General features: G+C 45.1%; 1 protein-coding gene across 1 annotated transcript; it reads left to right on the forward strand.

Moving 5' to 3' along the window:
- Positions 1-110: 110 nt before the first annotated feature.
- LOC115550948 (transcription intermediary factor 1-alpha) lies at positions 111-15112 on the forward strand. The gene is made up of 18 exons (XM_030366357.1): positions 111-865; positions 1088-1206; positions 2132-2279; positions 2881-3016; positions 3394-3510; positions 3855-3969; positions 4409-4555; positions 5681-5795; positions 6183-6607; positions 8922-9047; positions 9515-9611; positions 9857-9914; positions 10380-10512; positions 11458-11792; positions 12229-12358; positions 12573-12647; positions 13372-13527; positions 14075-15112. The coding sequence occupies exons 1-18, from the start codon at positions 583-585 to the stop codon at positions 14249-14251; spliced, it is 2892 nt and encodes a 963-aa protein (XP_030222217.1). The 5' UTR covers positions 111-582; the 3' UTR covers positions 14252-15112.
- The last annotated feature ends 404 nt before the right edge of the window (positions 15113-15516 follow it).

Below are 15516 nucleotides of genomic sequence, written 5' to 3' on the forward strand. Positions count from 1 at the left end.
ATGTCATGATAATCCTATAAATGTAAACTTTAGAAAATTGTCTTAATCCTGTCTGAAGTGAAATCATCCTAATTATTTGTTGAGCTCAAGATGAGACATCCACAACGTCGACAGTAAACGTGCCAGCCCGTAACGAGCCTTTATTGTAGTTCTAAAAACGCGCGCTAAACGGTGGGGCGAATCCCTCAGACCCAACCCCCCTCAGAGCGACGCGCCCGGGGTGCGCACTGCGATCCTCCGTCACACGAAGCTCCGTACCATCACGGATGTATCAGGGTCTCCACGGATCGTACAGAGATGCGATGGGCGTGAGCGCGTCGATGCATCGTGCGTCTTTAGTGTAAAACATGAATCCGTGGGTAATTTGTCGGTCTGTCGCAGTGCAAACGACGGAACTGCAGCGCTGAGTACTGAAAGCACGAATGCTGCCCGTTGCCAATAGGGAGTTTATCGAGAAGCAAGACACGGATGGGGCCGTCTTCTCCACAAGGATCATTATTTATCTGATCGTTTGCTGCCCCTTTTGTGGGTCTGCCTCGTTCCTTGCAGCCCGGTGATCGTCGTTTGATTTGGGACTACGCTATGGATGAAGGAGGAGGCACGGAGAAGCTTGAGCCGGAGGAGGCTGTCGGCGGTGTGGAGAACGAGGCTGAGAGCATACCGGTGCAGGAGAAAACGAGCGCGATCGACACACTGAATCTACTGGACACGTGTCCGTCTTGCCATTTAAACTTTCAGAGCCGGGAGCCTAAACTTCTTCCGTGCCTACACTCTTTTTGTAAAAAATGTCTACCTCCACCCTCGAGGAATCTAGCTGTTGCCGAGCCACCGACCATCCAGGTGGACAATCCTGCCAACAAACCACGTGAGTGAGCCTGCTTGTTTACAAACAATTTTCTTGCAAGGACTCTGATGTGGGACCCCATGATTATTTGGAAAACGATTGATTAATGAATGAAGAAGGCAACACACGCATATAGCCGACATACACGCAGCCTTCACGATCCTAGCTAGGCTGAACCTTGCATTTATGTGTAATTGATTGATTGCATATTGAATGGATGCGTTTTCCCCGCGTTTCCTTCAGTGAACGTGATCCGCTGTCCAGTATGCAGGCAAGAATGCATGGAAGCGGACGTCATGGAGAACCTGTTTGTCAATGATGCGTTTGAAGCGCCCAGCAGCACCATGGAAAGATGTGTCCAGGTAAACTACAAATCACATGCATTCCGATTGGTGGGATTTATTTCTGTCATCATAAATCGGTATTATTGGGAAATAATAGGTCTGAAAGTGGATAACACGCTGAAGCAACTCTCAGTAATTAAAAGTTAAATGTTTAAAAAAGAAATGTTGCCTTTCAGTTAGATCTAACACAATCAGGTAGGCTTATAGGCCTCCTGAAGATTTGCTCCCACAGCAATGTGGTTTCATTTGTGCCCTCAAAATAGGGACACACTCACAAAAAGCTGTTAAAAAGTACTATGAATCATTAAAACAAATAGCTGAGGCCCATCAGCAGTGTTCTGTTGACTATAAGCAGCCGTTATTGCCAAGCCATTGGTCATTAAGTATTAATCAACTTCATAAATCGCTGAGCCATTATCTTTTTTTATGTTGATTATGTGCAGCCTTTTGCTAATGAGCTTTGCTAATGAGCAATCGGCCACGAAGAAATATCACTCCACCTCATGAATAGCTGTATATTCAGCTGAATGATGTTGACTTCAAGCAGATGCTTATGGCATGTCTGTTGTCCAAGACTATACTTGACCTTGTTTGCAGTGGATAATAAACAAATAATAATCAAATTGTTCTAAGCACAATTTGATTCTCATGTATTCGGGAGCGGCATCTTGGTAAATTTTGTGTACTTCCACTGTCCCCACTTTTGGCAGCATGCAAATCAACCTCTTTGCATCCAACTTTGTGCACAACCCTTAGAAAGGCAGATATTCAAGGGTAGTGGATAACTTTCTGTTTCATGTGATAGGCTACCTATTTCCATGTCTTTAAGGAGCAGGGAGGAGTTGCTTCTTGAGCAAGGCCTTCTTGCACAGAACAGTACCAACAGGTAGACCCACAAGGCTAGTATTTGAGCGACCTAACCAGTACTATACCCCCTCTGCAGCTGTGTATGACGTGCGAGGACAACACCGAGGCGGCGGGCTTCTGCGTGGACTGTGTGGAGTACCTGTGCGCCACGTGTGTGGAGGCCCACCAGAGAGTCAAGTTCACCAAAGACCACGCCATACGCCACAAGGTGGACGGGACCAGAGGTACTGGAGCCACGCTGCCGCGGCCATGGCAACGGAGGAATGCATTTTCTAGATATTTAGTTGGGGCCCGCATTGACCCCTCACATCAATGTGAGAGCTCACATTTCATCTGGGAGTCAAACACCCACGACGATATGCCCTCCCCCCTCCTAACAGTCTAGACCTAATGCAAATCATTGGGTTACACTAAGCTTCACCATCTTCATATCTAAACGAATCATTGCTTAAGACTAAACTTCACCATCTTTAACTAAACATGGAAACCTAATAGTATGCCACGTTGTTGTGCATTAATCACCAAGAGGCTTTTGAGACAATAATCGTTTAAACACATTTTATATTGTATAATGGTCAATTATGAATTGCTTCAACAATGTAGCATATACTGTCAATAATGTTGACCTAGTCTGAAATGTTGATATGCCTTTTTCAGAATTTACAATTAATATGGCTATGTCCCATGAGTATCCTTTTCAGTTTTACCCTTAGTTTCATTTTAAGTAGAGTATCTCTCTTTAGTTTCTACTACGTTGCCGTACGGTCCGCTGTGTCGCCGACGTTGTCGGACGTCGTGTTCTGAATCGGCTGTGGTTCCTTCCAGAGGTGGACGGGCTGTCGGCTCCCCAGAGGCCCGTCTTCTGCGATGTCCACAAGAAGGAGCCTCTGAAGCTCTTCTGTGAGACATGTGACCTGCTCACCTGCCGGGACTGTCAGCTGCTCAAGCACAAGGACCACAGGTAACGTCCAACAGGTGGAACGCACTGCATGCTGGGTATACCGTGGGCCTTCTAGTGCCTTCTGTTGTGTTTTGATTAGTTTTGTGTTTTGGTCTGGGTTTTAAGTATATAGTCTTGAAGGGCTGAGCCCGAATATTCAAATATTAGGCTATTTCTTTGGTAAGTAGGTATTCATATCTCAATTTAAAGCCTATGCACATTTGCGCATTGCAGGTAAGAGGGTTATGTTACTTTTGTCTGAATAAGCAGGGATAACATAACAATTATATGGACGGGCACTTTAGGAACTTTCAATGTTCTCAATAAAATATACAATGGATATTCAGCAAATAGACTTGGACTCAGCCTTTTCCTCAATGTTTCCGGTGTTTGTTCAGTTATCAGTTTCTGGACGATGCCTATAGCAACCACAAGCAACACATGGAGAGCATGACGCGTCAGCTGAAAGAGAAGAAGAAAGTCATCGACGAGGTTTCCCATTCAATCAACAGCGGGTATGGATCGTACCAATGAAAACTGATAAATCTGACCATTGATCACATGTTTATTTTTTTCCCTTTTGTTTGATTGTCTGTACAGTCTGTATGTATTCCTTTGTTATTTGTAAAGCGTCTTTGAGTATTCAGAAAAGCACTATAGACAACAAGCACATCGCTATGGTATTAGCGTTCAGGAACTAGCATTCTCTCCTGTACCTCAAGCTGGGGTAGAAGTTAATGTTAATGTAATTCAACCCCTTTTTAATATTAGGGGTTGAATCTACAAGCGCATGATACGGAAAGCATTAAGCATGAAACCCATTAAATATGTTCAAACATGTGGCAATATTTATTCACAGACTACACCAAGTGAGTAAAAACCGCCACTCTGTCCGCAATGAGATCAAGAAGTCAATCTGCGCCCTGATCGTTGAGATTAACAAGAAGGGCAAGGTGCTGGTGAATCAACTGGAGGTAAGAACACACTGATATCCATTTGTAGCCTGTTGGATCACATACTGGTCTGTGTGTCAACAAACACACTGTCCTTAACCCTTCCTGATTAGAAAAGAAAATAACAAATATTTTTTTCCACCAAACGAGTAATTTGTCCTGTGAGGGTCTTGAGAATGCCGGCCAAATAATAAAACAATTATGTAAACACACAAACAGAAAACCACATAAACATTCCCTATAACAGCCCAACACAACAAACATCCACCATACATACCACAGGAATACATACCAGGCCCTCAACGCCTTGGCTCTCTGACTCCTAAACAGGCCGGGTTTCTGTGTTCACCGTTAAAGGGGCGCGATCCATCAGCCTCGGTTGTGTTTCCACAGCCAATCCATCACGGGCCCCCCTAACCTCCATTCTCTCCCCCCCCACCCCCCCCCCCTCGCTCCCAAGGAGGTGACGAAGAGCCACGAGAGCACGCTGAAGAAACAGCAGCAGGACATCGGCTATCTCTCCCGGCACCTGGACCACGTCATTAACTTCACCAGCTGGGCCACGCAGCGAAACGGGGGCACGGCCTTCCTGTACTGCAAACGCCTGGTGAGCCCACTGAATCCCTCCGACCACTGGAGCCCCCCCCACCCACTGAAGCCCCCCGTCCACTGCGGCCCAGGCCACTATGACGCGTGACCTGTCGATGTGGGCGGGGCCTTTGTCGGTCCGCCTGAAAAATCCGATTCAGATTCAACTTTATTGTCAGTGCACAAGTCCAAAGACAACTGGGCAAAGGCAATTGTGCAAGTACAAGGACTACAACATTTATTTGGAAATGGAAGTGCAAAAGAGCAATTAAGGTGCAGTTTGAATATGAATTTTCATATGGTGCAATGCAGCAGGAAAAGTAAAGTGACCTACTGAGGTATGATCAGCCTAAGATGGGTATAATGGATAAGACCAGCATAGATGGACAGTACGATAAATATGAACAGTATGATAATAAATAATCAAGTGGATTAGATACAAAGTATATCAAGTAGTATAGTCCAGAGGGATGTGTATGGGTGGCATGTCTGGGGCAAATCATATATCCTTGGCATATACTGGCACTTAATGTGCCCACTTATGGTATCTTGTACATCCTTGCACTTTAAAATAGTACTTAGCATTGTGTAGTGTCTTAGTTATCATAGCTATCTTTGTTGTATACAGGGAATGGGTTCACCTAACAATTCTTAGTGTTTGGCACTTGGTTCTATGCTATCTATCCTTACTGTACCGACAGTGATATATATTGTTTCTCTCTCTTCTGACAAATGTACTTATTGTAAGGCACTTTGGATAAAGGCGTCTGCTAAATAACCTTGTTGTAAATGTCTCACGGTATCGAACAGCCAATCATCCACACTCGCTGCAGGGTTAGGGTTAGGGGTAAGGGGGCTAGGGGATCTGAGGATCGGCTAGAAGGTTCTTGGGTCAAACCCAATTGTTGGCAGTCTGTCTGTAAGCATCCTTTGAGCAGGACTCCTAACCCCTACTCCTAAACGCCCAAATAAACAGAAATGTTAGCTGTTTTACTCATTTGCTAAAATGACGAAAAAGTAATCGTTAAATAGTAAAAACCTGTACCTCTTCGTACCAGTGCAGTATTTAGTAGACGCTACTGAACAAAACATGATGGAAAAGATGTCCCCAGTGAAATAATTGATAGCTCTCCTTCTGTTGCAGATTCTGTTCCAGATTGGGAATCTGCTGCAGGCCAAATGCACTACCTCCTTCATACCGCAGAGCTCGGTACGCTTCCAGTGTCGATCCGCCTATTGGGCCTCCAACGTGGATCTGGGTGAGCGCAGACAAACTGTGTTGGGAAACCCTGAAATCACATCCAGAAACGCATACAATAGAGCAGTTTAATGTGTAATATATGTAGTATGACATATAACAATGATAACGATGATATAACATGTATAACGTTTCGTAGTGCTGTAAAAATGGCACGATAATGTTTCTAATGGTAATGATAGTTAGATATAGATTTGTCGTGGGGCCAACTCATCAATCGGTAGTAGTTTCCGACATCCCAGCGAGCGTCCTGCTAGCATAACCGTGTTGTTGTTGTACTAACAGTACTGTTACTAATAAGTTAGCATTAGGTTAGCATTAGCTGCGCTCAGAGTGTCAGCCCTACTTGTTATTCACAGCGCGCTGCACTGCACTCCCTCGCCCTCAGGCACTTTGGTGGTGGAGAATATTCCGGGAAAGCCACTGGGGAGCTCCCGGGGCAGCCCTGCTCCCCGGCTCCCCCATTCTGGCCCCGGGCCCCCGGGCTCGCCCGCCGGCACGGCCCTGGAGCCTCGCCTGGCGTCCCATCACACACTGGCTCAGCTGCAGATGCAGGTGGACAAGCTCAACCCACAGCCTCGCTGGCAGAGCCCCCCGCCCGCCGGCCCCCCGCCGCCACCGCACTCCCAGCCGTGGTCCTGGTACCAGAGTGTTCGTTTGCCCAGGTCCTCCCCCGTGCCCCCCCAGGGGGGGCCCCCACCCCAGGGAGGGGGGCGGCCCCGGATGTCCCCCCAGCCGGCCAGCCACCGCTTCATGGGGGCCCCTGCCCACCGTGCCAGTCCCACCAACGGCTCCACTGGATACCCCACCCAGGTGTGTGTGTGTGTGTGTGTGTGTGTGTGTGTGTGTGTGTGTGTGTGTGTGTGTTTTTATCTTTGTGTGTCTGTTTCTGTGTTTCAGTTTTTGTTTATGTGTGCGTGTGTGTGTCTGTTTATGTGTGTGTCTTTGTGTGTGTGTGTGTGTGTGTGTGTCTCTCTGATCGTCTCCTGCTTTGATATGCATGCGGGTGCAGGCCTGCCAGTTGAGGGTTTGATTGACAGCTTCTCCTAACAAGCTCTGGCAGCAGACCTATTCGTCCCAAATGGAGCTGACAGCCTTCACATCCAGAGCAACTCATGCTCTTTTCCATCAAGAAGGATTTGAATTAGAGTCATTCTCAACACCGCGACTAAGCTAACCCTAAAGCTAAAGCTAGCGTTTGGCTAATGCGCAACACTGGGTTGCGTAAGCGGCGTCTGATATGTCTAGTGCGCTGAGATGTTTAGTCTAGCTTGCCGCGCACCCAGAACGGTTTTATAGGGAACATAAAATAAAATGGGTACATCCAATGAAAACAGACCTTTAGTCCACTTGAAACACTAAAAGGCCTAAGCGGAATATTGCCCGACGAATCACAAATGCGTACATCGCTCAGTTTATTTTTCATTTCCAAGGGTTGTTATCAGCGAGGAGCCAAAAGCTCCGTGGACCTAACTGGATAGACTCTACAACCAATCAGAGCGACGAAACGTGCGACTTAGCGTTTAGCGACTATTGGTCAATTGTGTTGACCGGCCTTTACACAAATAGGTAAACAGAGAAGCTGCAGACTTCCTGGAGTAAAGGCACTACAACGTTAACATTTCTTTTTGGATTTTAGTTACTTTTTTTTGTTTACTCCACTTAGATCATTAAACTCTGGACTGAAAATAAATCATGTGCTGTTTATTCAGAAAAAACTAATCTCCCCATTAACTGTTTACAAGCCAGTCTTGGCCTCCAATACGGTGGCTACGTTGACGTACGGTCCAAAGGCCAAGGCGGCGTCTATGGATATTTGTCTATGGTCAAACCCTATTCTATGTCTATAAGTTTAACGGTTGTGATTGGCCTGACCTGGGCAAGGTCATCTGGAAGTCGGTCTGGGCAGCAAGGGGTCCAGACCATCAGCCAGAGCAACGAGAACATGGGCTTGCAGATTTGTGTGGTTCCCAGGCTACAAACACTAGCACTGTAGCCAGGCACTATGGCCTGACCGATATTGATTTTTGAGCGCCGATGTCGATGCCGATTATTTTCAGAGAAAAATTACGATTACGATTTAATCGGCCGATTAAAAACAAAACAAAAAAAAGCATCTAAAACGTAGTTTTTGATACCTTAAATATACTTTAAACACTTTTGACGAATATGTGAATTGAATGCAGAACCTTTGAGTGTTTTAGAATACATTTACAGTCAAAAATGAGTGTAATGTAAAATAAATAACTAACTCCCAATGTGCTGCGCTCGTGAGCAGTGACTAACACGTGCGTGCTGAGCAGTATGGTCTCACCGTTAGAGTCTACAGTATAACAAATTAACATGGCCTGGGACCTAAAGAAAAACAGGCACAACATGCTCAAACAACGCGTCTTGTGTACATTGGTGAGGTGAGCGCGCAGCTGCCTAAGCGAGCGTGCTTTCATGTTGTATGGTAAAATTCAATCTCCTCTTTTTTTTTCTCCAGCTAAAGTTGTTAGTTAGCAAGGCGAGTAGGAGTGCAATCTGCAGGATACTAAGCGCAATAACATTTCAAAAAAAAAAAAAAAACACAGTTGTAATCGGCGTCTTTCTGGCAGATGTTGATTATTTTCAAAAAGGCTATAATCGGCCGATTAAATCGGCAGGCCGATTAATCGGTCGGGCCCTACCTGGCACTAACATCTCTTCACTTTTATATCCGTTTTCACTGAACCCAGCTGGCCTATTTATGTTTGTGCATTATAGCCATAAGTTATCTCAGAGGTGGTCCAAATAACGGTGTTTATTAAGGGGAAGTGGCGCCAGGCAGCTTATGTATGCTGATGACCATATATTGTGAGCAAGAGAAATGTTTTCGTTTACATTTTAATTATGTTTTTTCGTACCTCTTCCCCTGAACTTGCAGGTGCAAGGTCTTGAACAAGACCAAACAGGAAACCCTTCAAAAGCAGCGTTGTCAAGCGCACCCTGTCTGCAATTCGAGTGTGCTGTTTACAATTCTTTGGAGGTTGCCCTGCTCTGGTTAAGGAGTTCTGGAGTGGTGAGCCATGTGACCAGAGTCACCGTGACATCTCACTGATTGATTGGTTGGTCTCTCTCTCTCGCTCTCGCTCTCTCTCTATAGCCTCCAAGGGGGATGGTGAGCAGCTCAACCTTCCAGACCAAAGCCACAGACGTGTTCTCCTCTTCAGCTTTTTATACCCAGCCTGCATCACTGCCCGCCAATGTATCTCCTCTCTCCAGACAGCTGGCAAGTGTCTCCGATCCTTATCCGGAAATTAAATGATCGATGAAACAAAATACCCAGAGATTGCCTTGGAGTGCAATGAAACATTAATGGCGTAAACACCAATATATTGCTGCATAATCACCAGTATATTACAGCAACCTAAAATTGCCGGTCATGCAGCGATTCTTCAGGGTGATTATTGCAATGATCTGCTCAGAATAAATCAGCTTATATTGCCTTATAATTGGTACTTATCTTTGGGTTTAGCAACCAATAGCACAGAAAATGTGCAATTACACAGAGAGATTTATTTCGTTGAATAATTTTTGTTGCCAAGAGGCTCACTGGACTTATTTCACACTAATGATCGTATTTAATGGAATTGTTATTGTAATGTCCAAAATGTTCATGAATCTTTACATCATCGTTTTATTAAAGATAGTTTTGGAATGAAGTAGACTCATGGTGACTCTTTACGTCCTATCCAGATGGACCCCACGTATCTGAACAAGAGAGATGATCCGGTCCAGATGCTCAGATCAAAATACCCACAGGGTCTGCCCCCCTCCCAGGCTGTCCCAAATGGTATGATGGCAGTATTATTTCATGTTTGTTCCGGAAACTACTTTCCCTCTATTTATGTCTACCTTACATTAGTACATAATGTGCTGCTGTAACATTGTATTTCAATCCAATGAATAAAGTGCTTATCATTAATGTAGGATTTTTAGCATATCCTAGTTTATTATGTCATGTTTAATGCAAAATGTGTTTAATTAATCTTGGCTTGAGCTTATTTTATCTCATTAAATATATATTCTATCTCTCAGTAAATGGACAGAGGAATTCCCAAGGGTACCTGGCCGCATCCCACGACGATAAATCAGGGTAGGTTAAAAATACACACGCATGCATACCCCCCCACACGCAATCACTCACTCACTCACTCACTCACACATACGCACACTCACTCACTCACACATACGCACACTCACTCACTCACACATACGCATACTCACTCACTCACTCACTCACTCAGCTGTAAGCCATGGTTATGTACGACAATACTCCCACTCTACTACCACTGCAGAAATGTATTGATGTATCCCGATGCAATCAATTCCCTTTTCAAAGCAGTGATTTAAGTGTTAAAACATACCTTACCAGGGGTTAGGATTCAAATTCTCTTTCAAGGGCCCCCATCTTTAAAATGTACTCACTCATGTCAATGGGTAATACACTTATCCTAAAAGGCCTCCAAAGGGCATATTCAAATGATGTTCTATATACGTCCCACTGCATGCTATTGTGAGTTCTCTGGAAGGTGACTGGCTGTTTGTCTCGATGCCCCAGGCTGGTGACCTGGAGGTCTTCAGAGGTTCAGCCGGCTGAGGGACCAGAGGCCTGGGCCTCCAAGAGGAGACGGAGGCTCTCTCCAGGACCACTCCTCTCCATCAAGGACGAGCCAGAGGAGCACGGCAGCTTCGTAAGGGACACAACGTGGTTTAGCGGCTCGGGGGATCTTGGTTCGATTCCCAGCGTTGACAGTATGACAGTTCGGCCATCGGTGTGCTCGAGCCAGAACCTCCAACTGCTCCTTCAGGACCTTTGTCTGAATTCATGAGGAGTCGCTTTAGATGGAAGAATCTGCTCCATGACTAAATACTATTTTAAGAAATCAGCCTTGAGAGGCAGCGGTTTACAGTGATTCTTAGGCAGCTAGAGGGCGTTCTTAGACATGACCCAGACAGAGCCCCTAAAACACTTACTCTACCCGAGTAAGATTTCCAAACATAAACAAACAGCAGCGTAAAATACGATCATTTATGGAAAACAAATCATCATTCTTCCACCAAGCAATAAAGTTCCTCAAGACTGCAAACTGTTTTGCCAAGCAACACAGGCTAGCATAGTTTGAGATTGTTTTATAAAGGCTCGAGCCAATCCGAATCGAGGACCACAAGTATTCGGTTTCATTATATTAAACAACACAAATGCTATGAACTGTCCTTCTCTATTGCACCTCTACACGGAAATTATTGCAGAGTACCTTGTAATAACGATGAGGACCAGATCTCATGACTTGAGTTGACGTATTTCTTTCAAATGAATTGACGACTCTGTGTGGAAATAGCCCATCATAGTTGATAGCCAAGTAGAGTTGAGCAGCAACTACATAGTCTGCAATTATCTTCATATGCAAAATAAATTAAACAAGCAACGGATGTACACTAGCCTCTTTTAGGCTAACTATTCCTCACTTGTAGTTTGATAGTTGATTAGTGTTCAATGTCCCTGAAATAAACTTATAAAGAGTTATAAAGAAACAAAAAGAAGCCTGAGGATATTTGTTTAAGCCTATTGTCATGTTGTAGCAATAATACTTCTATTAAAGTACTTCCTACCCTTTGTCACATCACCTCATCCGCAGTTCGCTGTTCATCTCCAGTCCACCAAGCAGCAGTTGCACCCGACCCAAAGAACCAGCCTACCCGACAGTACAGCCGACCGCACCCAGGCCAGCGTGGGGGCCGCTGGGCCGTGGGGCTCCACCACCCCTCCTGGGAGCACCGGCCGGAGCCACCGGCCCCTAGCCCTGAGGAGCCCGGAGTGGGGGGGGGAGACGCGAGGCGACTGGCGCCGGGCGTCTCCCAGTGAACACTGGTGCGCCGTGTGTCGCGGCGGCGGGGAGCTGCTCTGCTGCGATAAGTGTCCCAAAGTGTTCCACCTCGCCTGTCACGTTCCGTCGCTGCCTCGCTCGCCCAGGCAAGCCACCGCTACGCTTTTATTTTGAAAAGTCGACTTTTTGGGTGGAATGCCTTGATTGCTTTAATGGCTCATTTATAGTATACTTATGCTAACTTATGCTTAATTAATTGCTTTAATTTTAATTTTGCTGTCATACAGCTTTAACAAAGTTTTTAGCGATTTTATCAAATATTTGGGCTAGGGTTTAGGGCCGTTCAGCCAAAGGTTCTGGGTTTGAGTCACACTGTTCAAAGTCTACCTGGAGTGTTCCTTGAGCTAAATGCCCATACCCCTACCTGCTCATAGATGTGACTCCAAATTAATTCACAATCATGATTCTAACAAAGATAGCATAATAAGTATGTATCTGTTAAATTCCTCCATGGTAAAGCTGCAATATTGTTAGGGTAGTTCAAATTTAAACTTTCCATGTTTTTGTTGCTCTCGTGTCCAGTGGGTCGTGGTTGTGTTCGCTGTGCCGGGAGCGGACTGGTCCAGAGTCTGACCGCGATAACAAACCTGAGGCCAGAACGGTGAAAGAGGAGCCAGACTGCCCAGAAGGCTTCCCCCCTCTGGACAAACGGGTCTGTAGTAGTACTCATTCCTAATCAGTACAATCAATACCCGTCATGCAAGGAGGTGCCCTGGATTGTTGTTGTTATAGGGGAGAGCGTGTATTGAATTTCACCGGTTCAGGTGAAATACTATCATAGTAAAACAAATCCTTGCACGAACAGAAGGCTTTGAATGACGCTTCGTTCTTGTGTTTTTTTTCGCATCTTTTGTTTGTCTGAACAGAAATGCGAAAGGCTGTTGCTTCTGCTGTTCTGCAGCGATTTGAGCGTGGACTTTCATCGACCCCTCGACCCGGCGGTGAGCCCACCAAGCCGGGACGCAAATTGGCAGCGTTCCCCAGGATGAACGTCACAAACATTTAATTCTGATCCCAGTGTGGTGGCGGTTGCGCTGGACCCTTGTTTCTCTGTAAACACTGAGACACTAAGGAGGAAACATGACTTCAGCTTCTATTACTAGCCATACAGGATGTGGTGACAGCTAAAATCAGAATCAGTGTTGTATCGCCAAGTAAGCTTCACATATGAGGAATTCACTGTGGTAAATTGGTGCAGAATAACAAGATACAAAAATATCCCAAGATTGTACTTGATATTATGTAAAAACGTATTTCAGATACAGTGTATATACACAATATAAATCTAAATACTGAATTTACAAACAAAACACTACAAAACATTTAGGACAAAGAGGTGACTGTATGCGGCGCAATCTTGATCAATGTTTAACACACAATTGCCCATCCTTCAACAGTCTTTGATTCGGTTGAATACACCTTTGAATGCTAATAACAGCTTTGGCTTGTTGAGCACGTCAGTTGGTTCACATGCCATATCTATGGAACGTGATTGTTGGAGTGGGGTGTTTGCATGGCTCTGAAAACTGTAAACTTTTTTTTTTTTACGCAAACAGTCACCTAAACTCCCCGCTGATGCATTTAGTATTGCTAAATAAATATTTGTAGCTGGCACTAATTTGCAATACCTGTCCCTAAAACGAATATATCTTCTTAAATCGTTAGGCATTAGCTGACAAGCAGGGGAACCCGAAGAGGCCCATGGATCTGTCCACGATTAAACGGAGACTGACTGCCGACCCCGGTCCAGCCTACCAAGGCCCTGAGGAGGTCATAGCAGACGTCCGTCTCATCTTCAGGGACTGGGAGGCCTACAGCCAGGTCTGCTACGTCTCAAGATCACTTCCCTTACCACGCACGCACGCACGCAGGCAGGCAGGCACGCACGCACGCACGCACGCACGCACGCACGCAGGCAGGCAGGCAGGCAGGCACGCACATACCCACACACACGCACATACCCACCCACACACACTCACTCAATCACTCACTCACTCACTCACTCACTCACTCACTCACTCACACATACACATACTCACTCACTCACACATACACATACTCACTCACTCACTCACTCACTCACTCACTCACTCACTCACTCACTCACTCACTCACTCACTCACACATACACATTCGCACACTCACTCACACATACCTACTCACTCACACATACCTACTCACTCACTCACACATACCTACTCACTCACTCACACGTATGCACGCACACACATGTGACAGTCAAGCCATTGAATTTAAACTCGCATTGGATAAAAGCTGTTGTTAAACGACCTGGTAATCTGTGTTTGCCTCTACTCAGTCCTTGATGATGGTGTTCTGTGTGATTCGCCTCACTTTGTTGTGACTGTAGGCCAGCTCTGCGGTTGCAACGGCGAGTAGGAGACTGGAAAGGTTCTTTGAAGAGCAGCTGAAGATCCTCTACCCCGATAGGCTGTTCCCAGAGATCAAAAGAGAGCCAGAGCAGTTGTCCTGCCTCGGCCCCTCTCCGCCCCGAGCCACAACCATTGGTAACCCACAGTCTCCGTGACGCCAGCTCACGGACTACGATACCCAGCATGCACTGGGCTCTCCCATTGGACCACATGGGACAGGATGAACGCACGGACAGTCTTTGTTCGCTGCAATGTTCACCCTATGCACTTTCACGTCAGCAGATTATGATGATATTCATTGGGGTTGTAAGCATTATTTGGCCATTTGGACTGAAAAAAAAGATGATTCATTAGTAGTTTAAGAGAGCAATAATATTTGTTATTCAAATGTTTCCAAATGAACTGTGATCAATTCGGTTATCCTGGTACAGTTGTGTATGTTGTTTCAACTGCGTGACTTTGTTTCAGACCTCCTCCGTAAGATCCATTGTTTCTTACCTCCCTGCTGTTACTGAAACATTACTTCTAACATGAAGGAAACGACTGGATTGAGATCTGGTGTAGCATTCATCCACCTCTTGTGTCTTCAAACATTTTTGGACAGTTATTCATATTATTTTCATGAATAGCAGCATGAACGGATAACTCTGAATATATATTAACTCTATGTTTTACAGCGAGTGGACTTTTTGTAAGCGCAAAGTGTTGCTCCCACTTTTTTCGTTGTTGTGCTATTTACATTGCTTACAGTAAATCCAAACATTTTTTAATAATGGTACAAGACACCGAAAGCTTAGACGGTTCAGATTTGCAGGGTTTGTACAATGTATATGAATGTAATTTATCTCTATGTATTTGTTTACATATATGTACTATGTGTATTTATTTAGATTTTAATGTGCGGAAACAAAACATCTCTTATCAAATCTTTTTCCAAAAATAGTTTTCAAAACAGGAGCTAATATGATCCATATCCTCCTTTTTTGTTGGATCCATTAAAAACACATCTTTGTTCACACGTCCTGTGTTTACGTTTTTTTTAACGATGAAGAAAAACTAAGCTAGGTTGAGCTTTACACTAAACCATCAGCGGAACACAGCTGTTATGGCTATTTCGTTTAAACACAGCTTTGTGTACAGTTTTCCCGCAGTGCTGGTAAATGACGCCAGTGAGAGCTCCACAGGGGCTCGCTCCCCCCTGAACCCCTGCTTAGAAACAGTCTCCATTGACACAGACACGGCAAGACAGACTTTACCGGACTTCAAAAGAACTCTAGCCCCCCAACCCCTATCCCCCCCACACACACACACACACCGCCTCCTCAAAAAGATTAACGCTTTTAAAAAGTGACCACAAGCTGTTCTATCCTGTTAAAATGAAGCTTTTGGCTTCCTGGTTTGAGGGGTTGTTATTAAAGTG

This window comes from Gadus morhua, chromosome 9 (assembly GCF_902167405.1).
Source record: "Gadus morhua chromosome 9, gadMor3.0, whole genome shotgun sequence".
In the NCBI taxonomy this organism is placed as follows: Eukaryota; Metazoa; Chordata; class Actinopteri; order Gadiformes; family Gadidae; genus Gadus; species Gadus morhua.

Coding starts and splice junctions, on each gene's coding strand:
- LOC115550948 (XM_030366357.1), top strand. CDS start 583: ATGGATGAAGGAGGAGGCACGGAGAAGCTTGAGCCGGAGGAGGCTGTC. Junction 9,048..9,514: donor CTCCTCTCTCCAGACAGCTG/GCAAGTGTCTCC, acceptor CGTCCTATCCAG/ATGGACCCCACGTATCTGAA. Junction 13,528..14,074: donor ACTGGGAGGCCTACAGCCAG/GTCTGCTACGTC, acceptor TTGTGACTGTAG/GCCAGCTCTGCGGTTGCAAC.